This window comes from Caretta caretta, chromosome 2 (genome assembly GCF_965140235.1).
Source record: "Caretta caretta isolate rCarCar2 chromosome 2, rCarCar1.hap1, whole genome shotgun sequence".
NCBI lineage: Eukaryota > Metazoa > Chordata > Testudines > Cheloniidae > Caretta > Caretta caretta.
In genome coordinates, this window is record NC_134207.1 from 141493173 (window position 1) to 141518898 (window position 25726).

At 42.8% G+C, this 25726-nt stretch overlaps 1 protein-coding gene and 1 long non-coding RNA gene across 8 annotated transcripts; one reads left to right on the plus strand and one right to left on the minus strand.

The window, feature by feature from the left end:
* ROPN1L (rhophilin associated tail protein 1 like) lies at positions 1-23787 on the minus strand. Of its 5 annotated transcripts, none has more exons than XM_048839589.2 (6): positions 17343-17424; positions 17072-17230; positions 15681-15804; positions 15251-15412; positions 11810-11985; positions 1-1987 (listed from the first exon to the last, which is right to left on the minus strand). In XM_048839589.2, exons 1-6 carry the CDS (start codon positions 17384-17386, stop codon positions 1933-1935), a joined length of 720 nt encoding a protein of 239 aa, XP_048695546.1. In that variant the 5' UTR covers positions 17387-17424; the 3' UTR covers positions 1-1932. The 5 variants fall into 5 exon arrangements, with proteins under 5 accessions (XP_048695546.1, XP_048695547.1, XP_074981559.1 ...); XM_048839590.2 differs by lacking the exon at positions 1-1987 and adding an exon at positions 5261-6955 and having other exon boundaries at positions 17343-17428; XM_075125458.1 differs by lacking the exons at positions 1-1987; positions 17343-17424 and adding exons at positions 7157-7316; positions 23708-23787.
* On the plus strand, positions 20788-25726 carry LOC142071114 (uncharacterized). Of its 3 annotated transcripts, none has more exons than XR_012667094.1 (3): positions 20788-21002; positions 22751-22959; positions 23723-25726. It is a non-coding gene; the product is annotated as an uncharacterized LOC142071114 (long non-coding RNA). The 3 variants fall into 3 exon arrangements; XR_012667093.1 differs by lacking the exon at positions 20788-21002 and adding an exon at positions 21009-21233; XR_012667092.1 differs by lacking the exon at positions 20788-21002 and having other exon boundaries at positions 21240-22959.

The following is a 25726-nucleotide window of genomic DNA, read 5'->3' on the forward strand; positions in this document are numbered from 1 at the left end:
TTAATTTTATATCTCAGTTGAATTTTAATCAACAATTTATCCACGTGCTTGTTTTTTTAACAAAAACCTGATCTTTAAAATAATTTTAGCAATTTTTCTTGGAAGCAGGGAAGAATCTGACAAACATGCACATGGCAGAGACAGGATAGTTGACTAATGTGTGCATCAAATCATACCACATCATACAGAATATTTTTCCATGTGCATAAATCAGTGAACAACCTCTCAAGATTGTTGTGCAACTGTTTCCTTTCCATCCTCAATCCTGTATCTGTACTCTGTGTCTCGTATTGTCTGTGTCAGAGCCTTATTCCAGAGCCCTTGCCTTCGTGAGTAGTGCTATTGAGGCCGGTAGGACTACACATGTAAAGGCCACAGGTTTGGACAATAAATCAGACACAAACACCGAATTCAGTGGCACTCAAATAACAATCAAACCCCACTGCATCACTTCTTTTTTTAAATAAAAAAGGTCTTCCCTCTACATCCAATTTTTCAGTGAGCTATTTTGCATAATGCTGTACTCCTTTCTTTCCCTGCTACATACTTGACCTCAGAGCCACTCTTAGTGTACACGGCCCATTGCTCTTCCAGCAAATTTGTGCAATTTTAAAGGGAAAGTCCAAATGTTGAAAAATAAAATAAAAGCTGTTCAAAGCCACCTTTCCTCCCAACCGCTGTCATCAGTGCCGTCCTGTTCAAAGTGAGCCTCAATTGTGCCGTTAAAGCATAGTCCTGCTGCATCAGACTGTAGGATGGCACACGATGTTCCCACTGTGCACCACGGGGGAGGAAAAATCACAGCCTTCTCCCCAGCCCTGGGGTCCTAGGAGGAAGCAGTCCCTGTGTGCCCTCAAGTCCAGATCTGCAACTGTGCTGTCCCTTTGTGTGGGAGGGCGAGGCAGAGAGGCCACAAAGGCTCCTTGGAGCCTCCATATATTTGTTCACTAGCCAGCTACAATGTGTCCTTAAACTGAAAGCACCTCAGGGCAGAGTCCTGTTCATGGTGCTTGTACAGTACCATACACACACATGGTGCTGTATGTAGACCTAATAAAAAACAGCCTATGAATATCCCAATTTGCAGAAGTACTGAATCACCACTTACCATTTCATACAGATCTTGTTCAAAGTGTTGAGATTGTACCCAATTTTAAGACTGCCTAAAAGGCTGAACTAAAAATGTTTGTTACTTGCTAACTGTGAATGGCAAAAGCTCTTTGTGGGCAGTGCCAAAAATTGCATTGGCAGATCTTGCTCAAAACCAACTCTTAAGAGCAGTAGCTCCAGAAAGGTAATAGTGATTGGCTGGTAGTATTTCTGACTCTGCAACTCCTGGAAATAATACGTTCAGGGCAGTGTTGTGCAGAAGCGTAACAAGAAATGGGATTCTTTGTAATTGCTCAGATTACTGCCGCCCCTTCTTTTTATGTCTCTTTTGAAAATCTGTTTTTGGGGTCTGTACTGCCTTTGCTAGAATTTTTTTATAAACATAAAACAGTTTTCCAATTTCCAAAAAGTGCAGATTGGACAAAATCTATAATAAACTTCATGTGGTACAAAAAAATCCTTAAACCATTTAATATGTCAGTATTTGGGAGAGGAGCGATACACAGAGTATCATCGTACTGGAGTGCAGGTTAACAATATAATCAGTTAACACCTTATTGATCTTTATGGATGGAAAATGGACAGAAGGATCGGAAAAAGAGATGAAAATTCTTGTACTAAGCTACAGGGAAAAAAAGGGAGCAACAGCCGCATGGGGCACAGTATCTGTTCCCTCGTCTTCTTAAGTGAAGATTTGAGAATTTCGTCTTCTATATTGCAACCCATGATTTCTGGTCTATTAAATAAAAATGGCACTTTCTAGTATGGTCACGCTGCTTGTGGTTCACCCGCTGGCCAGGTGAGGGCATGGTCAGAACAGATCTAGGAGGCCTGGGTCAGAAAGTTTCTGGGCTGCACCATTCCATTCTGTTCGTCTCTGAAAAAGAACAATCATACTCAGAACATTTTAAAATACTGTTTCTTAACCTTTACACGTCACAATGAAACACTGGCTGAAGAAGAAAAGCACCATAGAAGAGCTAAGCATTATTGTACTCTCAGTCAGATGAGGGGAGCTGTGCTGTGCTGTCCCTCCACTGCACTGAAAAGTCACCCTCCTCCAATAGTGACGTGTCCCCAGAAGGCAAGAGGGCTTTGGGTGAGTGTACATGTGGTTTCTTAGTTTCAAAATAAAAGAGGTCTTTATTATCTCAACACCCTGACAGTATGAGTTGTGATGTTTTGGAATACACAATAGGAACAGATCAATAGTCAACTGGGTCTAGTATCTCTAGCAGTGACCAAAGCTGAATGGTTCAGAGGTATAATCACCCCTCCTCCACCATTCCATTATGGCTAGGTCTACATGTGAGTGAAATAAGCACCATCTCGTAGGAAGCTTTAGATGAAAAGAAAGCATTTTTACCCATTGCTAGTGTCGAAGCAGTTATGAGATCAATAAAGACCTAAGACTCATGTCACCTTAACAATTGGGGGAGGGGAATGGCCTCTTTTGATAGACAGTAAGGTCATAGCTTCTATCAGACCTTTGAAATATTTTCCCCTTCCTAACAGCTTTGCCTCCATCTTACTAAGCAATTTGCCTCAACAATATCCTGCAGCAGTGAGTTTCTCAAGTTAATTATACAGTGCATTAAGAACTTCTTTTATTACTTTTAAATTTAAGAACTTTTTCCTTTCTCATCACTGCTGATAGAGGATGTTGATTTAACAAAAATGCCTTCTTGAGCATGACTACACTGCAATTAGAAACTCACAGCTGGCCCATGCCAACTGACTTGAGCTACGGGGCTGTTGAACTGTGGTGTAGACCTTTGGGCTCAGCCTGGAGGTCAGGCTCTAGGATTCTGTGAGGTGGGAGGGTCCCAGAGCTTGGACTGCAGCCCAAGCCAGAATGTCTACATAGCAATTAAGCAGCCCCAGGAGTCTGAGTCATATGGCATGGGCCAGCCACAGGTGTCTAACTGCAGTGTAGACATACCCCTATTCTGCCTACTTCACTCATCTGGCACTGATCAGTATTGGTGAGGTCTAAATTACTACACTACTGAACCATACACATACATGCTTTTAAAGTTTATTATATGGTGGCCTCTGTGAAATGAGCTGTGGTTTTTTTGGTTCAGGTCCTGCGTCAAAAAAAAGAGTTCACCATTTGGCTCTGTGCCAGTCTCAGGGACGTGTTAGAGAAATAAATGAGCCTGGAGAGCAAACTACCTTTCACACCAAAATGTGATCTCTCTGGGGCAAGGTTAAAGCAGGTGTTTGAGAAGAACTGGGTTTAGTTTACATTACATTGCACATTGGTACTGCACCTGTTCCCTGCATAGAGGATGGATGTTCATGCTCATGAAGGACACTGGACTAAGAAGTCACTTTCAAAGGAAAGGAACATACGTCCTCCTGTGATGCCTTATGCGGGTGTGTATGCATTTAACCAGGATTACGCAATAATTTGTGTTTAAATTAAACTAGGCTTATCACTGCAATGTATTCACAAACAAAGAGGGCAGTGCTCAATCCCCTCAATGCAATGTATAGATCATAGATGGAAACACTGACCTTTATCAGGAGACATCATTAGAGGCTAAATTTAGACAGAGAGGATGGAGGTCTAAATTCAGAGACATAAAAGAAGCAGCTAATTTAGAAACTGAAGATAATGTATTTCAAATAGATATCTCGTAAACAGGACAGTTTGGGATCAGAGTTACTAGCTAGTTAAATGTTATTTCCACAGTCAAGTGCATGTTTTTCACTGGTATCTCCAGGACAATGGTAAAGCATCTGATAATTTGTATTTCCATATCCTGAAGGTGGAGGCAAAGGAAAGAGTTGGGTACTTATTTCAATACTAAACATGGGGCAGCCCTAACTTGCACTTCAGGCTGACAGTTCTATCACTAACTAAAAGTATACCCACAAAGCAGTGATGAAATCCTGGAGCCTGGTCTACCTGTTTTGTTTCACAGAGTGGCTTGATACAAACTACTTGCAGATTAGACTTTTCTTATCTAAATCCCAGATTCATGTTTCTCCTTCCTCCTTATTGTATCTGATATTAGCTTAACTAGCAGAGGGAGAAGGACAAAGGCCCAGTAGTTAAATAACATGTGTGTGCATGTTCACAGCGCTGGCAGCTCAGTGTAGGCACTGGGAAGTTCACCCCTTAGAACTCTGGATATTTCTGTAACAGCAAGAGGGAGGAGGTAGGTAAATTTCAGAGTTGAGATGGGTAGAGGGAGTTGCTGAGGTGAGGAGCTCCAGTGGGTAGCACATACCCTGCAACCTCACAAAAAGAAAATGAGAGCGATGTAGAGTCCAGTTGGGTGAGGTGTGGGGTGTCAGACTCCCTTTCCCCACCCCCAACAAACAGCTCAGAAAAGTTTCAGTCTTTTTCTTCCCTGGAAACAGACAAACATTAAATCATGGGCTCAAAATGGGGAATAAAATTTTAAAAAGACTCTGGCTCTATGTTTTCTTTCCCTTTGCTTTTCCATTCCCTTCTCCCACATCTGTCCTCTATAACTGTCCATTCCTTTTGAAGGTTTTATTTTATTCTTGTCTTTCCCTCTCTTTTTTCAGAGGATACAGTTTTCATGTAAGTCAGCCTCTCTTCCTTCCACATTCAAGCTTTGCTCTTTACTGCTGTCCCCACACATCCCATCATTGGCCCTCTTCCTCTTTTCCCCTTTCCACTGCTGCTTTCTTTTTCATTTCCCTTCATATTGGTGGTGAATGAAGGAGGACCTCCCACACACCATCTCACTCCTCATCTCACACCCATCTCCGTCTCATCTTCCCTGGTTCTCTCCTACCCCTTCAGTCTCTGACTTCCCTTTCCCCAATCTATTATTTCCTCAACTGGTGCTCTCCACCTCCCCCCCCCCCAATGTTTTCCAGACAGTCTCTTCTCTTTCCAGTGGTGGGATCATGGCTCCTGTGACGAGGAGAAAAGGAGCTCAAAAGACAGACAAATGCACTTCTGAAACTAACTTTGACATCGTCACAGTATTACTACTAAAGCGGAGCCACAGCTTACATTAATGTAGCTGCTTAATTCTGTTTGCACATCCAGTAACAGCATCATAGTTATTGGGTTACAACACGTAAACCAGCCCGTAATTAATCATTAAAAATGTTTCAGATAAAACACTTTAAAAAGTATTTGATTTTTAAAAAAGGTGTGTTAAATGCTTCAAAAAGAAATGCTTTATTGGAGTTGGCTGGACAATAATCCTAGTGGCCACAGATCAGTGGATACTCATTTGAAATCATGCTTTGAATTGCCAGACGACTGCAAAACTCTAGCTAGGACTCAAGGGATAAAACAGTTACTAATACTCCTGCAAAGATGATTCATCACTACCATTCCAACTTCTTGTTCTACTAGCCACAGATCTAACCACTCCCAATCCCGAAACAATTCAATACATATTCTTTGTTAGATGTCCCATTGTTTACATGTTATTTATTACACAATATGTTGCAGAAGTGATAGTTCAGGCGATAAGGACTAAAATGGCTATCTGAAAGAACTGGTGGCCAGTTGTACATATAACATTTGATGTAGAGCCATGCACATTTGTCTTTAACTTTCTGCACAAGGTTCTAGATGGTTAAACCATCATGCAAAGTCCTTGGCATCCCTCTCTGTCTTAGAATCCTGAACATCTGCATGTTTCTACTTTTGTTACTGTGTGTTCCCAGAGTCTCTGAGCTGGCATGCTACCAACTCCTGCCCAGCTGATAAACATGCTTCATAAACGTGAAAGGTTCCTTAGCTCCCTGATAAACTAGTAGGATGTTCCATTGCAGTCTCTCATATGACAGACTGTTTGGCACAAAGTTGGATTCAGTAAAGTGTATTGCAGTTTAAGGCAGATAGGGTGGCTGTGTTCAATTCCTATTAGTCACAATACATTTTATTTAATCAAGTAATTAGTAATGAACATTTTCACTGCAGTAAAGTTAAAATTATTCAGAGAAAACTGGGACTTCTATCATACAAAGTAACAACAAATGCTGAATCGGCATTAAGATAAACAAATTGTCAATGAGTGCTTGAGTGTGGCATAATTTAGAGAAATAAGGTGACCGTATTTGGTATAAGGTGACCATATTTTCTAAATCAAACACTAGGACCCTTTTGTGGCAACAACTTTAAGGGTTGTGAAATTCACATGAAATTGATATTTCAAACTATATGCATTCTGATTTCATGTTTTTATTGCAGATAGTTTCAGATCTGTATGAAGCTACATTCATGTGAAATTGTGATGTAAACCATATATGATTTTTGTATGAGGTCCATACAGTTTTGGTGACCATCTAGAGGAAGGAAGCAAAGGACAGACTGACCACCAGGTACCCATCTTCTCCATCCTCAATGCCCCTGAGTTAACAACACTACAATAACTATAGTAACCGAACAACAATAAGGAAACAATTAGTAAAAGAGCAACAGAATCACAGTGTGTGCAGAGAAGTGGACACTTCTAGGGTTCCATCTCGCTGCCACAGCTGTAAGAAGGAATGGAAGGATGGGTGGGCCTGTGCTACCCTTTATCTCCGGGATGGGATGGGTATGTGCAGGCATGTCCCCAGTAGTCACTGCTATTCAAAAGAATCTGATCTCCTGTGCATGAGGCACATGTGAACCACAAGTGGAATAAGTGTGGACAATTGCATGAAGAACAGGCTATTTCAGGTGTCCCAAAAGTTTTTGGGACACTAGGACATATGAAAAAAATGGGACATCTATTTCTTCACTCAGGTAGACCAAAAAATATAAATAAATGGCATAGTTCCTTGAGGTTCTTTGAATATGGCCTTCAGATAGAAGAATCTTGATCAATTTATGGAAGTAGATACCACTCTCTTTCTGTGAAAAACAATTTTTTTTTACCTGACGTAGTAAGTTTCACCTATATCAGAAAATGTCCTAAATCACTAACTCTATTAAAAGTTTCTATTTATCTGCAGAAATCTAAAGCTAAAATTACACGTCTATGAAAACAAATAAATTCTAAGACGTAACTCTTACTCAACTTTCATAAATAAAAATCACACTGCAAAATCACACTGCATTGGTAAATCAAAGTCTATATTTTGTGGTGACTTTATTAAAGTTCTGCTTTGAATTGGTGGCATTTACTTCCAGTAAATCCTTGTCATCTTTCTCTTAAACCTTCTTTGACGGAATGAAGAAATCTGAAATTCCAACCAGATCTCCTTTAAGCTCCCTAAATTACAAGAAGATAAATATCCCTTCATTAAAGTATTTATTTTAATAATGACCCAAGTGGCTAAACTTTTTAAAGCTACACTTAATCTCCCTCCAGTATACATTTTCTTAGTGAGGATTTTTCTCTTAAACATTTTTCTTTGTAGCATAGTTCAGAATTACTTCATTATAACAGTTGTAAAGACAATAAAATCTGGTTCTGGAACATTACACATTTTACAAACTTTTTATTCCTGGGGGAATTCTGTGGCAAAAAAATAAAAATTCTGCACACAATATTTTAAAATTCTGTAAAATTCTGCATATTTTATTTGTCAAAATAACACAATATAATCACATCAGTTTAAATTCATTTTGGTCATTCATTTCAAAATACCTGTCAGCAAGTATGTCTGTAACAATACAGACAACAAAAAGGATTCAGGAAATGTTTTTTGACAAATAGACTCCTTATTAGGCATATTAATACAGAACTCTGAGTAATAATTCATTTAAACTACAATACAGAGCCGTATTTCCCACACCCCTCAGAAGCAGTGCAAAGTCTTGGAGGAGTCAGGGGTAATGGAGGAGGTGAGGGAGAGGGAAATAAATTGCTCGGAAGGAGCCTGGGTGTGAACTTGGAGGGTTATTGGGTATGGGTGGGAAAAGTATGGAACAGGTTTTTTTGTGGGGTGTGGAGGAATTGTTAGGGAGCTTCCCCCATGCAGACCCTGGCTGATCCCTAGCCTCTCCCATTCAGTCAAGCACATCTGCCTCAGTCCCCAGGTGTTCCTGAACCCCCATGTGTACTTGCACCCCCTGTCCACATGTGTCCCTCCTCCCTCACTCAGATACCCACTCCCCGCATTCCTATGTGTCCCTGTACCTCCTCCCCCGACCCGTGTCCTTGTATTCTCTGTGCCCCCACCCATCCATTCCCCTGTCCCTATGTAGCTCTGCACCCCCTCACCATGTAGCCCTGTATCTCCCTCTCCCCAGTGGCCCTGGACCTCCACTCCCATTCAGCCCCTGCCCCAGTCTGCCTCCCCCACTAGCCCTTATGAGCCTCTGTATGACACCCCCCCGCCCCCAGCACCCCATGCTATCTGTCTCCCCATAAGCTCTGTCTTCTGACCTGGCCAGCTGTGAAGAAGGCTCTTTTTCTTCCCTAGCTGCCTGGGAGCTTCTGCGTTCTATCACCACTGCACCCTCTTGTGGGCAAAAGGTGGAACTGCAGAAATTATTTCCCACTGGGAGCTGCTGCTGTTCTTGCGCCACAGTGCCCTCTGGTGGGCAAGAGGCAGAACTGCAGTAACATTTCAGCAGAAACTTTTTTCTGCACAAAATTTAAAAATATGTGCAGCTCATTAAATATGCACACACGCAGTAGCGCAGAATTCCTGCAGGAGTAAACGTATTTCTTGTACCAAGTAATCTATCAGCCAAATTTTATTTTATTTAAAATATAGAATTTATGACTTGTACCAGATGAAGTTGCCCTATCTCTTAAATCCACTAAAGTCAAGTGCACAGAGGCTCCATAAAGCTCCATTCGATGGGCTCAAATTTAAAAAAGGGTAAAGGCAGAGTCAAACCTAGGATTCTGGAAGGGTTCTTGGAGGTGAAACCTAATTTAATACTATGAAAGCCAAACAACTTCAAAAAGATCTGCCAATAGCACTGGAGTGTCTTATATGGGCCATTTCTTTATAGCTGCTACAGACTAGGTAAAACAGCAATCTAGTAATGTACCTTTAAAAGTGAAAGCAATCTCCCAAGAGGCTATTATCTCAACTTTTCAAAAATTAACAAGGAAAGGTAAATAAGGGTTAACGGTTTTAAACAAATTACTGTATAACACCTTACCTGGGATCCAGTCAAACCTAAATCATTGTATTAAACAAAAGAATAATATAATCTTAATTGTATGTATGATTGCAATTCTACAGTCATCTTCAGTGGTGAAAGTAAAGCTTATCAATTTGTTAATGTAAATAGATATGGCATTAGTGTATTTATCTTCCCACCCAGGATGCTCCAGAGACAAGAAAGCTCAAAGTAACACATACTTAGCTTCAGTTAATTTAGGGCAGCGACTATGTTAATCCTACTGGCACCTTCAGCAGGAAGGACCTCAGGACAAAAGCTAAGCACAGGCACAAATGAAATAGGTAGTCTCCATATACCCACAGCTCAGGAAGTGAGCAAGCCATGTAGACCATATTCTTGTCCTCCTCCTGCAGGCATGCATTACTCAAAATACTCAGGTACAAGAGATATGCCCTTTCAGGGATCAGGAATACAATAGCATACAAGAGAAATAATATTAGAAGGATTGGGGATCTGAGACACCAAAGAAATGACAAATAAAACAAAACAAAAATTCATGCCTCTCACATATACCCCAAACCCCAGTCCTGATGGGACTGAAGCAACCCAAGACAAAAAGGCGCACCCTCAGGATGGAACAGACACTTAGTGCATATCCATACAAACAAACCAGGCACCACTCTGCAGTCATGGTAAGAAGGACAGGATTATACGATAGAGTTGCCTGCAATAGCAGGGGACTGGACTTGATGAGTCAATAGGACCCTTCCAGTCTTATGTCCTAAGGATGAAGGACCATAAGCTCATGAACACAAGATTGGTTAAAAATAAAGTCTGCATTACATATGACCTGATTGTGGAGGAGGCAACTGACCTGGCCTACCTCACGGAAACCTGGGTTGAAGACCTTGTCAGATGCATTCTGGTACAACTTATTCCAGCAGGATATATAACATACCATGGGTGAAATCCTCACTCCACTGAGGTCAATGGGAGTTTTGCCTTTGACTTCAGTGGGGCCAGGATTCCACCCCATGCGTCCAAAGTTTGATAGGGAGGCAGGATGGCTATCAGATAACCCAACCAAACCCAGATGGAAATGAGATCTTAACCCAGAGACCGAGTCATTCAGATATACCAGATGACACAGAACTCCAGGAAACAGAACCAATATAGACATTCTAGCAGTATACAGATCACTCAAGAGCTCTGCAAGTTTCCTCTCAGAGCTAATCTCAAACCAAGACATCAAAATTTGTCTTGTGAGACTTCACACTTATGGAGTACAATTCTGTCTCAGTGGCCCAGGATCTAACATCCATTAAGACAAACACAGCATTCTCCCACATAGTGTTCAATCCCGCCCTTACATTCTGTTGGAATACACTACACCAGCCAGAAGCATGACCAGTGTGCTAAGGGACTAGTCAGACACTCTCTAACAACAACCTCAAAACAGCCCCTCCCTCTGTACCACCCCCAGAGATATCTACTGTTTACCAACGATCAGCTCCAGATAAAGCAGAGGCAAAAACTGGTAGCTTGGAACATACCGTGTTTATAAACACCAACATAATAAAGGAAACCAACATCTAAAATGTCTGATCAACATAACTGTTCTTGATAGCAGAACTCCTGACCAGCCCAGACCGTCTTTTCCTTTACCTTGCACCTGAACATCTCCCACTGCGAGGAATTGCCATAATACTTTGCTGAAAAGATTCATAAAATCTACAAAGGTAGCAAGAGCAGCAGACAGATGGAACAGACCCTGGTAATGGTAAATGAACGCCTGAGATCATGCCTAAGGAAGGGCAATGTACCAGTGCTTTGGAATCATGGCTAATACTAAAAAAAAATAAAAAAAAAAAAATGGAAGGACCCAAACAATTTTGCTAGTTATGACCTAGTCTCAAATGTTCCTTTCCTGAACAAGGACACTGAGATGATAGTGGTAGATCATATCCAGCAATCTCCAGCAGAATCCACCTTCTGCCATTATGCTGGCTACCAGATTTCAGACCTGGCCAATGCAAAGACAGTACAACAGTCACACTAGTGAATGATCTCCTTATAAAATCTGCTGACTTCAATAAGAGTTGGTCACAAGTGTATTCCACTAGTGCCACCTAGCAGGCAACAGTGGATTGCCCTCAGATAATTGTATCCGTTTCTCTAATAACAAATCTCAGAAGGCTGTGACGGGCAGCTGCTCCTCACAGAGAGTCCTCCTCCACAATCAGGTCATATGTAATGCAGACTTTCCGCCTACAGGGCTTGTTTACTTCCCTTCTCCTGTTCAACATCAACGGTAAAACATAAGAGGAAACTTTAAAATGCTGTGGGTTCAAATAATAACATGCTGATGTTACAAAGCTATAAACATCATTTCTATCTGGAGTAGAGAACACCATAATTCACCTATCCGAACATCTGGAAAAAATAAACATGTGGGTGAATAACTGTTGGCTCAAACTCTGTCATTGAAGCCAACAGGAGTCTAACTTTAGGCACACATTTTTGAAAAATCTTCTCCTTAACGTTTATTATGCTTTCTACTAGCACGTACAAAGAGAAAATAAAGGGAAAAGAGAGATTATCTAACTAAAATTAGAGATTTATGAAACCAGAATGAACTAGCATAACTGATACATGCTCCAGGTCCAAATTTATACTTACACTTGTCCCTTAAGAGTGTTGAGGAAAGCTTCAACTGTGTAGTCTGGCATCTCATCATCTATACTGGCCAGGTATGTGTAAATAAATGAGAATGTATCAAACGGAATGCGAGCAGGTCCACCCTCTGGATCGGTTGTTAGAATTTCACAGGCATACTTCATAGAAGTCATTAAGGACTAGCAGGATCCCAACCAAGAAAAGAGAGACATAATATCAGAAGGCATTAGCATCCTTTGTTCACTATGGTGTAATATCGCATAAAAGCCTGTCAGCTTCTGAAATTCAGTGTGAATAGAACCAAGATTTCATTTACACTTGCAAAGTTTGTACCTGCAGATACCCACACTCCAATACAGCTCCACTGGTAATAACGGTGGTGGAAGCTGTAGTGTAGACAGGGCTCAGGCATTTTTATTATTGTGGCATCTAATTTGGTTTAAGACTACAGAGAGGTAAAAATGCCTGAGCCCTTTTCACACTACTGCCTCCACCAACATTAGCACTGGTAAAGCTGCACTATTGGTGAATTATGGCTAAAAATATTGTTAGAATAGAAAAGGCCGTAGTGTGATTCTGTTACTCTTTTAATCAATGCAAAAGAGAAAGATAGCATATAATTGAGCAACTGATTGCATCATGTTAGACTGTACAGACATCAGTCTACTGCCGTATTTACTAATACATCACCAGGTAAAGAACTGTCCCTAATTTGTTACCATATAAAGGCCTCAGTTCATCTGTGAACTATCGTTTCAATTTATCCGAACCTGGCCCTAGTGAGGGCAGCATTAAATTGGCTAAGATAGCTAAATTTCAATACATCTGAAAAAAAAAAGTTTGTCTGTATCAATGTTGTGGCAGCTGATATTTTGGCAGGATGCTGTGAATGTCACAATTCACAACAACAAAACGATACCTAATCCTGGAAAAGGTCCTTTTGGATACATCTAAAGCAGTGGTTCTCAACCTATTTACCACTGTGGGCCATATCCAATACTACCTGTATGGCCCTGAGGATGTCACATAGGCCTTAGCTCTGTGCTGATTGGGCCGGCCACAGGTTGAGAATCGCTGGTCTACACATTCTGTGGCAGCCAGCCTCCCAGCCTGAGTCAAGAGACACGGGCCTGCAGGGCCCACACTAGCGTTCTAATAGTAACTGCGTAGACAGCACTTCGAAGCTGCAGTTCAGGCTGGAGCTCGGGCTCTGAAGCTTAGGGGTGGGGATGGACTTCAGAGCCCGAACCAAAATTTCAAAGAGCTGTCCACACAACTATTTTTAGTGTGTTAGTGTGAGCCCCGCATGCCCAGGGCTGTCATCTCAAGCTGGGAGGCTCACTGTCACAGGCTATCTAAATATATCCTAAATGGAGTAAACTTAAACTGAAGTTAAGGATGTCAATAATTTAAGTAAGGGAGAAAAACCTTAACAAGAATGTTGCAGTTAAAAAACACACCAAAAACCCAGAAAATTCAGAGTTAAGATTACATTTTAAAAAACAAACGCATCCCCAAGTGTTAGTTAAGGATATACTTTAAAAAAAAAATCCCTGTAACTTCAGTGGGACTCTTCACAGATGCTGCAATCTGAACTAGTGGATACTAGTGCTAGATCAACGCCATAAATACTAATATTTATAAAAATTCAGTGAGGAGTTTTGCTCAGTAATAGGCTAGTTGGGGTAACAAAGACCATGACTAAAGACTCTAAAAGTAACGGCAGTGACAAAAATTACAGCTTTAGTAACAGGTAAACAATGGATTTTCTAAAGATAAGTATTACTTAGAGATGGAATGGTGAATTCTTTTAAAAAAATGTCTATTCAAAATCTAGAGTATATTCCAAACCCTATTATTCACAAATTTAAGGTAGCTAAAACTGGAGACCCAAACTGATATATAGTGCCACTTTATAACTGGTACACCTGTCAGCCCTCTCATACAAGAGCTTTGCTAAATCTGCCAACCTTGGGGAAGCTGGGAAGACCTTCTGCAGAATTTCTAAAGGCCTCCTACACAATTTTATAAACTCTGCAGGGCCTTCTGGCTCTCACATTTTGGCCTAGCCACAACTCTCTCTCTCTCTTTTATGTTGTAGCAAGTTTATTCACCTCAAGTTTTCACATATCAAGGTTATACAAATTGTTTCAAAAATAAGGAAATTTCCACACCAAGAATTATTAAACCAGAGGTTAGACTGCAAAGACATAGCAATATTTTATAAAACAAATGTATTAAATCATTGTTGTTTCTAAAAGTTAGAAAGCCAGGAAATTCTAAGTTAAGGCTGCACTTAAAATATAAAAAAATTCAAAGGTAAGGAACTGCAAGCTACCTTAACTCTGACCCTGATCCATGATCATCTATGCATAGCATTTACTCAGTGTTATGACTAATGGAGATGGATGAATGTGCTAACTCATCTATTATGCTCTATGTACTGTCAGGTATAAGTAAATATGGATATAAATCTCTTATCACACAGAGTTAGAGTCAAATCAGGAGACAAATAAGAGAGTATTAGAGCTGTTAGATACTTTCAAGGGCAGATGAGATATATTTTACTGTCCAGCTCATAGGGATATGATGGTCATGTGACACTGTTTTTTGGACTGCAAATGACAAATCAGATATGAGATGTCAATGTTTCTTGTTAGGAACACTGAAGTGGGCAGCTGAAGTGGAGCACATCCACTGACTGCAACTAAGCACCAATTCCTCATGGAGAGATGATGTTTCTCAGGTAGGCATGTCCCACATTTAGGGTGTTATTTGTAAAAAAAAAAATATCCTCAAAGCTGCTTTTTAAATATTTGTATATATTTTTATGTTACCAATACTATATTTTATTCCTGTCGTCTAAACTAAAAAAGGTATTAAACATCTCATATAAGCATTATTTAGCTGCATGTGGAACGGTATTCAGAACACAGCTGTTTTAAAGCACGTTCGTGGCCAAATTACTGATGGGATTAAAATACCACAGAACTAGGAACAGTCACTGTCATTTTATTTTTGAAGTTCAAAAAAAAAAAAAAAGCTGCCAAAATAGGCTAACGGTGAATATATTCAGTCTTCTCTCCCTCTCTTCATTCATTTGCTACTACTTCTATGACAATGACTGGCACTCCGGTGTCACCTTACTTTTCACATCTCCTCCTGGTGCACACGCTCGTTATTGTACCGACATTACAACCAGCAGTGGTAGCACTCTTATCCCCCCTTCTTCTGCTTGTCTGAATCACACACCCCCTCAGAACAAAGGGTGACACCAAATGAACATAAACAAACACAAATACGTGACCTGCCTTTGCTGCACAAAAAATTGGTGTTTTAAAGTGACACAATAGTATCTAGATCTACAATCTATTTACTGCAGTTCCTCTATGGTCTGCTTGGTACAGTCATTTGATTATGAAAGATTTTAACATGCCTACATACCCCACCAAGTATACTACACCCAAGTGCAAGAACTTTCAACCATTCCACCTCTTCACCGAAGTTGTCCAATTGTAGAAGGGCTCTCAGCTGCTCCACTGGCAAACATAGATGTTTCCATTTTTTCTCTAGTTCTATCACGCTCACACGGCCTTTTGGAGAAAGCTTTAAAAGACAAAACACAACACCACAAGTAAAACTGGACAACACCATGGGGATTATCACACAACTAAGAGTACAAAACTTTAGGACCATGTTTTTCCCCCCGACAAAGAAATTGTGGCGTACCCTTTCTCTGACAGATAGTCTGTAGGACCAAACTGTCTATGAAGAGTTCTACTGACATCTCATCTCATCCATGAGCCACGTCTATGAAAATTTCCATTGACATCACTCAACAATACTGTGTGTTTCAATATGGGTTGGCTTGTACCTGCTTGTGCAAAACTTTAAGGAGGCCTGGTGTGAGCCCAGTATCTGTTTTCTGTGTTGCTACTGGCATTTCAATCCTGTCCTTTACAGGAAGGGGCTCTCCTTTCGACAGAGCTGAGAAATACCTAGATTAATAGGAATATCAACACATTTGAATGCTTATAAGCAAATAAAAGTTAAGCAAAACCAAGCTTTATACAAATCTGCTAGTGAATCTAAGTGCTCATGAAAGTGGGAAATTGGCTTCAGTTAGCTCCTGATACAGAGACTTCCTCCCATCTCTGTATCCAGTTTCCATCTTCCTTTTTAATTGAAGCCACAGAGTTTAGTTTTAACAATGTTTATTTGATACTATAATAATTATTATTGTGTTTTAATTGTGCATTCGATGTTCTGTGTTCCTTGGTGGCAGTGGAGAATGATTTATAAATATTATTAGTGTGTTCTGGCAAATAGCAATGTCTAAGTTTTCCACACACATCTCTAACAATGCACTTTAAACCAGATTTCTATAATCCTCTACTAGTCTAATCTGGTGATAGGCCATTGTCAAGACAGCCCAACCGGCAAATCGAAACACAATTCTGGAGAATTTATATAAAGACTTACAATAGTCATTATACTAATTTATTTTATAGCTGACCATAACTTAAACACGGCAGAAATTGAGTTTGATGCAGCTATTAGTAATTTTAAGGATGCTGATACAGATATTTACCTCTTACAGCCAATGTCACCATCACAACTGGCCAAAAACGAATATACAAGAGATTTATTCCACTTCATTCACTACCATATACAGTGCCTTGCTCACAAGATAGGAAGAAACACTCAACTTTAACAACTTTTCCTAAAAACTATCCACACAGCCATTTTCAAAAAGAGTAACACATTTCAACAATACAAACATGGTAGAGTACTTATGGTAAAGCTAGAGTTCACTAACACACAGAACTTTCAGATTCTGTTCCTTCCTATGAAATATCACGTGTTTCACTGATGTGTAAAAGTGATTACCCCAGAAAATCCTACCAAATATAAGAATCTAAAGATGGCAACACCCTGCACCTGCTTTTCAACCAGGAGAATTTATGAAATCTATTGGGAAAAACTAATTAAGACATTCAGTACAGATCAAAAATTAACAGCACCAAAAATGTGAGCCAGTTCGCAGGGTGGCAGTCCCTGTCACTCTGTCAAGATTCCAGGTCTAAAATTGCACCACTAAATATAAATTCAATAAAGACCACATTATCTTTAACAAATTAACAGAACACATAAAAATATATCAGCATATGCGCCACACACTACTTAATATCCAGACAACTTAATTAGGTCAATATATGATGCAGCAATATTTTGTTGTGAGCCTATATATAAAGTACTACTTACCCAGCTGACCACTGCAGTACATCAGGAGGCTGAGTCCTGATGGCAGCTTTGGTAAACTGTTTCAAAATATCTGGGAGTTCAGGGGGTATGTTAATTTGCTGAGCACAAAACATGGTGTCTGGAAGAGGCATAATTCTTGTAACGTCCAATAACAGGATCCTGAAAGCACCAAAAATATAAATGAATTCTAAACATATGAGATTAGTATGGTTCTATACAAGTTCTCTTAATTTTATTATTCATCTCACCTGTACAAAACCCCCAAACTTACTTTAACTGTGAGGTCCTGTTCCAGAACAGAAAGCGGATGTCCATGCGTTGCAACTAGTTTATTTTAATGTTATTTAATTAAATTAAAAGATAAAAGGAAGCAAATACACATTTTTAGTCACAGCATCAGTTTTAGCCTAGGCAAAAATAAATGAGGCAAATCCACAAAAGTGTGCAAAACTCTCTTTGTCTGCAACTCCTGTGATCAGGAACAGCCTATTTCATCTTTATCTTTCTGCCTCATTGCCTTTCTCTTAACTGAAAACATCCCTCTGCTGCTCCCTTGCCTATGCTTTTTAATTTCTTTCTTAATCTTCTCTTTATTTTAGCTTTGTAACTGTATTACTTAACTCTGTTACAATTTTATGATACAGATTTTGTGCACGATGATATACAAAATAAAAAGGTAAATCTGAAACTAATTTAGATTCTCCTAGTTCTGTAACGGGCTAGCTCAGGCAGTGGGGTAATATGCACCAGATGATGGAAACAGTTGGATTATACCCCACTGTTTTTCTTTATTTCCTATTAGAAGGAAAACAGACTCCAAATTTCAATCAGTAACTTTAATGAAAAAGCAAAAAGTGAGACTAAAGCACTTCTGAACTGGAACAGACTCACGACAGTGAGCTATCACAGACCATTCAGAACTGAGAGGTCCATTCCAGGTTCTAACAGTGACAAGGAGGCTTTGGGAGCTCTTCAACTGGTGCTTAAAGGTGGAATAGCACTCCATGAGGAAAGTAAAGGAATTCATAATATAAGAAAAATGGTATATCTTGCCAGGCAGAACCACAGAATGAGTTGAGTGCATCATCACCAGACTACTAGCTCTAATACTGTCCTGCAACTAGTGGAAAACTTTCCACTTTCAGTGCACAACAACTATGTTGTAAATCTGTGCTGTGAGGAGAGTCTGCCATTTTTGTGCAGACAATTAAGTGTGAAGATTATAAAGTTTCTACTGTATCTGTGTATATGCTTAAGCAGAGCAAATATTTATTAATCTCTGCTCTTAGCTCTGTACAATACCACCAGAAAGCAATTTTACATGTAAGGCTTGCTATAACATATATGAGTAGTTAAAAATCCATAGAGATTTACTTTAAAAACACTCTAAAGGCGTCTTAAAATCACAGAGCTCTTAAGTTCCTTGGCTTCACAGCCAACAGGAGGATGGATTGTTTTATAATTGGAATAGGACAATGTGAACTAGCAGTTAAGAAACATGTGTTTGTCCAAACAGGCTAATTCAGAAAATTGGAACTCTTATAGCATTACCCAACATCAGCACAAGAATAGATAGTGCAGGTAAAAATCGATTGTGCTAAAAAGTGATTCTCTCACACCATTATGCACCAATCCTTTACAAAAGAGGCCTACAGTGAAAAGCAAAAGGATAGAGAAATATTTAGTTTTTAAAAGTTTTTCTTTCATATCACTTTCAAAAAACTCCACTTTCTGATCAAATTTTTCTCATGTCTGTAAAAGATTGGTTGTCTATTATAGAGGGAAAGCTGCTTGGCAGGAAGTTTCTTTCCCTGTATTTTGTTTATGCTTAAATAACAAGCAGGCCAAATGAAGATCCTATGATACCCCATGTATCGCCACAGCACGAGCACGCCTATACAGACAGCTTGCCCAGGGGCTCCCTGCTCCCGCCCTTTGCCCAGGCCTGGAGGGTACCAGCCACGCCCCAGCCCATCACCTGCCTTTGCTACTAGTCAGTCTACTCAGCCAGGAGGATGAGTCATGGGCCGGCCCCTCGCTGAGCCTCACCTAGCTGTTCCCCAGACCACGGACTGTTACTGCCCCGTCCCACTCTGTATTAGGGTTGCCAACTCTGACTGAAGCTATGCGAGGAGATTTTCTTAAAATATAGAATCACAGAATCATAGAAGATCAGGGTTGGAAGGGACCTCAGGAGGTCATCTAGTCCAACCCCCTGCTCAAAAGCAGGACCAATCCCCAAATAAATCATCCCAGCCAGGGCTTTGTCAAGCCTGACCTTAAAAACTTCTAAGGAAGGAGATTCCACGACCTCCCTAGGCAACGCATTCCAGTGTTTCACCACCCTCCTAGTGAAAAAGTTTTTCCTAATATCCAACCTAAACCTCCCCCACTGCAACTTGAGACCATTACTCCTTGTCTTGTCCTCTTCCACCACTGAGAATAGTCTAGAACCATCCTCTCTGGAACCACCTCTCAGGTAGTTGAAAGCAGCTATCAAATCCCCCCTCATTCTTCTCTTCTGCAGACTAAACAATCCCAGTTCCCTCAGCCTCTCCTCATAAGTCATGTGTTCCAGACCCCTAATCATTTTTGTTGCCCTTCACTGGACTCTTTCCAATTTATCCACATCCTTCTTGTAGTGTGGGGCCCAAAACTGGACACAGTACTCCAGATGAGGCCTCACCAATGTCGAATAGAGGGGGACGATCACGTCCCTCGATCCGCTCGCTATGCCCCTATTTATACATCCCAAAATGCCATTGGCCTTCTTGGCAACAAGGGCACACTGCTGACTCATATCCAGCTTCTCGTCCACTGTCACCCCTAGGTCCTTTTCCGCAGAACTGCTGCCTAGCCATTCGGTCCCTAGTCTGTAGCTGTGCATTGGGTTCTTCCGTCCTAAGTGCAGGACCCTGCACTTATCCTTATTGAACCTCATCAGATTTCTTTTGGCCCAATCCTCCAATTTGTCTAGGTCCCTCTGTATCCTATCCCTGCCCTCCAGCGTATCTACCACTCCTCCCAGTTTAGTATCATGGGCAAATTTGCTGAGAGTGCAATCCACACCATCCTCCAGATCATTTATGAAGATATTGAACAAAACCGGCCGCAGGACCGAAAGCCTCCTGGGTTGCGTTCAGGAGTCACCAGGAGATCGATGCCGACTCCGGGGAACTCCAGGCCAAACCGCAAGGGCCGGCAAGGCAACCCTGCGCCGGATTGGCCTGGAGTCTCCAGCAGTTCCAGGGGAGGCCCTGGCACGAAATCTCCGGGAACGCCCCAGTCAGAGCGGGCCACCGCGGGGCGATCCGCACGGCACGGGTCCCCGAGAGCGCGGGAAAGCGAGGCGCGGCCCTTGGTGCCCCGCCCGGGCCGGCGCTTTGGCCCCAGCAGGCGGCCCGGCCTCGCGCGCGGGGGAGCTGGCCCGGAGGGCAGGTCTCTCACCTCCGCGCGGCGGCTCGCTCTGCCGGACAGCGCGTAACCGCCGCTCGCCTCCCTCCAGCTCCCGGGGCAACGTTTGTGTTTCACCGTCGCCATGCAACCGGCTCGAGCTACCGCACGGGCGGCGCATGCGCTGGGCGAAGGCGGGACTTGTTCAAAGGGTGCGGACCGACTATCCTTGGCGCATGCGCTTTTAGGTGCCGGGCTATTCAAGACCGCTTGCGGGCCGCAGCATGTCAGTGAGCTGCTGCTCGCGCACAGCGCACGCGCAGGAGCAGGAGCAAGAGCAAGGACAGTGGGGTGCGCTGCGGCGCCCCGCGCCCTGCCGGGGGTCGGAGAACAGGACCTAGCCGCCCCCCCTCCCCCGTGACCAAGCTCAGCTGTGGGGGCGGGGCCTGCAGGTGCAAGCAGCGCGCGAGCCGCCTGGCCGCCCCTGACCCTAGGAGGCGGAGGGGTCCTACTGGCCACTTCCCGGGAGCCGCCCCAGGTGAATGCTGCTTGGACCTTGCCCCTACACCCAGCAGGTCCCTCTGGCTCCTAGGGTCAGGGGCGGCCAGGGGGCTCAGCACGGCCCTGGTTGGTTGTGGTGCCCTGCTAATGGGAGCTGTGGAGCTGGTGCTTGTGGCCGGCACAGCACGTGAGATTCCCCCCCGCTCCCGGCTGCCCCAGCCCTGGGAGCTAGAGGGACCTGCTGGCTGCTTCCTGGGAGCCACCCCAGGTAAGTGCTGCCCAGCCCCTGCACCTCCTCCCCCAGCCCCAATTCTTAGGTGAGGAGGTGAGCCGCGGAGCTGGCCAGGGGCAATGGGGCAGGCACGGCATGGCCAGACACTCATTGTCTGCCTGGTACTGTGCTGCCAGCGAGCCCCTTTCTGTTGGGGGTGGGCCCATTTTGCACTACACAGCTGCCCCACCTAACCTCCCCCAGACCTGCTATGCCCAGTGCCCCACCACAACCGCACAGTGTCCTGCACACCAGCACCTATATCCAATGCCCCTCTGCCCACAGCCCCACCACAACTGCCCAGCACCCCACACAGAACCCCCCAATCCCTAGTTCCCCAACACACAGCTATCCCCCTCCCCCACTACCCAGAGGCCCTCCCCACAGCCCCTGCACCACAACTACACAGTGCCCCACACAGACCCCCACTACCCAGCTCTCCAAAACAAACAAAGCTCCCCCATTGACCAGCGCCCTCCACACCAGCACCCCCGTGCCCAGACTTATCAGACACTCACTACCGCACGCCTCGCCCCCTTCCCTGGCCACATTCATCTGCAAATTTGTGGATGACACTAAGCGGGGGGGGAGAGGTAGGTATGCTGAAGGATAGGGTCCATAGTGATCTAGACAAATTGGAGGATTGGGCCAAAAGAAATCTGATGAGGTACAACAAGGACAAGTGCAGAGTTCTGCACTTTTAGGAAGGACGAATCCCATGCACTGCTACAGGCTGGGGACTGACTGGCTAAACGGTAGTTCTGCAGAAAAGGACCTGGGGATTACAGTGGGTGAGAGGCTGGATAGGAGCCAGCCTTCTTGGCAAAAGGGCACATCGCTAACAGCATATTGGGCTGCGTTAGTAGGAGCATTGCCAGAAGATTGAGGGAAGTGATTATTCCCCTCTAATTGGAGAGAGTCCAACGGAGAGCAACAAAAATGATTAGGGGACTGGGGCATATGACTTATGAGGAGAGGCTGAGGGAACTGGGCTTGTTTAGTCTGCAGAAGAGAAGAGTGAGGGGGGATTTGATAGCAGCCTTCAACTACCTGAATCGGGGGTTCCAAAGAGGATGGAGCTTGGCTGTTCTCAGTGGCGGCAGATGACAGAAAAGGAGCAATGGTCTCAAGTTGCAGTGCGGGAGATCTAGGTTGGATATTAGGAAAAACTATTTCACTAGGAGAGTGGTGAAGCACTGGAATGGGTTACCTAGAGAGGTGGTGGAATCTCCATCCTTAGAGGATTTAAGGGCCGGCTTGACAAAACTCTGGCTGAGATGATTTCGTTGGGGATTGGTCCTGCTTTGAGCAGGGGGTTAGACTAGATGACTTCCTGAGGTCTCTTCCAACCCTGATATTCTATGATCTGCCCTGCTAAGAACTGAGGTAACTGTCAGCTGGGCTGAGCCAGCAGTGTGGCCGGGGCTGGAACTGGGATCATGCGCTCGTGGCTTGCAGCAGGGGCTGTATGCCCCCAGCTGCTTTTACAATGAGCTGCATGCCATACTTGGCAGAGATACGACCCCCCCCACCCTCAGCATTATGGATACCTCTCGGGAGCCTGAGACGCAGCTCTCTACTGTTAACAGCGAAGACAAGGAGAGGGAAACGTGGGGGAGGACTAGCTATGCCTCAAGTCAGGAGCTTTTCAAAACTCCACTGCAGTCTAGCCCGTCCACCAGCCAAGCATGGATGAGCCTACAGAAGGGAAAAGGAATGTCAGGTAAGTGTGTGCGTATCTTTTTCCTCACAATGTTTAAATGTGAAGTTGGTGCCTGGCCCAACCCCAGGTTAGCAGGACACAGGTGAGAAGAGGTAGTAGTACAACAAACGGGTAGATTTGGGTCTGCTTTTCTTTCCCATATAGGGGTAGGCTGCAGGGGCAGGGAGAAAGCAGAACAGTTTGTTTACGTACATAGGGGTGTCCCTTGAATCTTGAGAGATCTTAATGAAACTTTCATGGAGGTACTCTGTAATCCTCTCCTGGAGGTTTCTAGGGATAGCAGCCTTACTTCTTTCTTCATGTTATGACACTGTCCCACACCATTCTGTGATGACTTTTACAGGCACCATTGCAGTCAGCAGGCTAACGGCATAGGAACCTGGGCTGCTTTGGGACACCAGCAGCACCTGTGCTCTCTGTGCCTTTGTGACACTCAGTGAGATATCAATTAAACTCACCACCACTGGTGGAAAATAGTGCCAGCACGCAGTGCCATTGCCCTGTATTCGTACTCATGGAAATAGGGGCCAACATTATATTGCTTTTTAGGAATCAAACAATCTCCCACCCCCTGGGTCCCTACTGGGCAATTCTCCCCATGGCTGGGGCAGGAGGGGGTGCTATGCACAGGCACTGCAAGGCTGACGTGTCAGTAAGCATGTCTTTATTTAAAAATTTAGAAGCACAGGGGAAGGGATTTCTGAAACTTAATTTTTGCTTTCCATTGTGACTATACTGACAACCATACCTGTTTTCTCTGTAGCTGCTGCTGTTGAGGCCTTGAGAGGTCCTCCTCCACACCTGTGAAATGCCTGACCTTGATGAGGGAAGAGAAAGAAGTGGACTAAGGAGGACGTGTTGTCAGCAAAATCCTGCAAGCCAGTGATGCATCGGTCTGTGAAAAGAGAGCCAGGAGGGTGAAAGACTCAGGAAAACACCCAGCAGGAAAAAGAGACAGAGATGCACCGGGACACAATGCAGATTTTTAAGCTGTAAACACAAATGCTGCAGACTCTTGTTGACCTACAGGCATAGGCAATACTAGAATAACTAGTTTGGGGAAGTGAAGCGGTGGTGAATACAATTATTGGGGGAGCAAGAATTTTGCTACACATACTTCATAGAATAGGGATAAATAATATTGGTAACAATTTGTTTACCTTATTGAAACTCAATACGCTTGTGAGCAGCAACAAATGTCGACAACTGTCTTCAGATCGAGACAACTTTTTTCAGTACCAATGCCAGCCAAGTTCCTTAATCAGTCACTTATCATTCGGTTCCTTGGGTAATCTTTCACCCGTGAAAGGCATGAGAATGTTCTTTCACGTGTAGCACTTGATGGAGGAATACTCACATGAGTCACAAATAATTTACTCAGTCCGTGAAAGACAAGTTTGTTTTTATCAAAACAATTAGCAGCTGCAACAAACCGTCAATCTTTGATTTCTTCATAGAATTCAATTACTTTTGACAAGAGTTTTAGTTTGGTCTATATTGCATCCATAGTATTCTGCAAGTGGTTTTAATTTTAGGACAGTCAAGAAAGTTATCGGACTTTGGATTAAGGTAATTGATACCAACAAGAACAGATTTATTTTCAGAAAAGCTTTGCAGTTCTTTTTCAAGCAATGGCAAAAAGGCATGTTTCCTGAAGTCTCTATCTAAAAATGTTCTCTACGTCACACTTCTTCAGTCCACATGTAGTCCTGATGGCTTTTAGGCAACTTTCGTATATGACTGTGTAGTCCCCAAACTTCAGGCAGCTTCAGAGCATTTTCTGATACTATGTTAACAGCTTCACTCCATATTTCATCAAATGCCTCTTCCAAATCTCTCATGTTCAGAAATTTACTGATTAGGGTGTCCACAGAAAAGCATGCCTGAGACAAGTCATAGTCCTGCTTGCAAATAGTCAGAGATAACTTTAAGCAGTTGAAATATTTTTGTGAACCTGCAAAGGAGGACAGTAAACTCAGTCTGATACTGAATTAAGACCTCAAGCACTCATTGCCCTGGCCCCTCTTGACGTATCTCAAGATAGTACAGTAAGGTTCACAAGAATGGATGAAATTGTCTTTTTGACAGCATTTGACAGAAACTTGGCACGCCCATCAAGTGTCACAGAGCTTCTTCAATTCAAAGACTTGATGTTTGGGTTGTATTTTCTTTGGAATGGCTATGAATTTAGCATGTATAGCTGATCCAGAGAGAAAAGTGTACAATTTCTCCAGGATAGTGAAACAATTCAGCACATGTTTCCTTTACATATATAAACAATAACTAATTTGAGCCTGTGGTTGATATAGTGAATGCATGCTGCCTGAGGTACTTCTTCCCGTAAGAGCACTTGCACACAATTAGGATTTCCACTCATAAAAAATTGGCACCATAATAAGTCTGGGCACTACAGTTCTGTATATGAATTCAACACCATGGCAATGTGTTCATGTACTGAAAGTGAGACTTTGCATCAATTGACTAGGCAGGATAGAAGCCAAGAAATCTTTTATATACAGTGCCATGCAAATAGTACTTGTTCTACTTTGCAAATGTCTTTAGTTTCGTCGACCATTATGGAGAAAACGTTCAGCTCTTTCCCTTCTTGGCTTTTGCTTTCAAGTACTATGTCTGACATGTGAATGATTTCAGTTTGTATTGATGAATGGGTTTATGATGCAATGCGTGGTCCTTTCAATTTTTTTTCCTTACCACATTGTTGTATTTGGCTATTAGAGTCACGAATGCCAGGAAATTTTCCTGATCA

Coding starts and splice junctions, on each gene's coding strand:
- ROPN1L (XM_048839588.2), bottom strand. CDS start 17,386: ATGGACATCCGCTTTCTGTTCTGGAACAGGACCTCACAGTTAAA. Junction 15,413..15,680: donor TTAAAGTTTTGCACAAGCAG/GTACAAGCCAAC, acceptor TGTCTTTTAAAG/CTTTCTCCAAAAGGCCGTGT. Junction 7,317..11,809: donor AACACTCTTAAGGGACAAGT/GTAAGTATAAAT, acceptor CTTGTAATTTAG/GGAGCTTAAAGGAGATCTGG.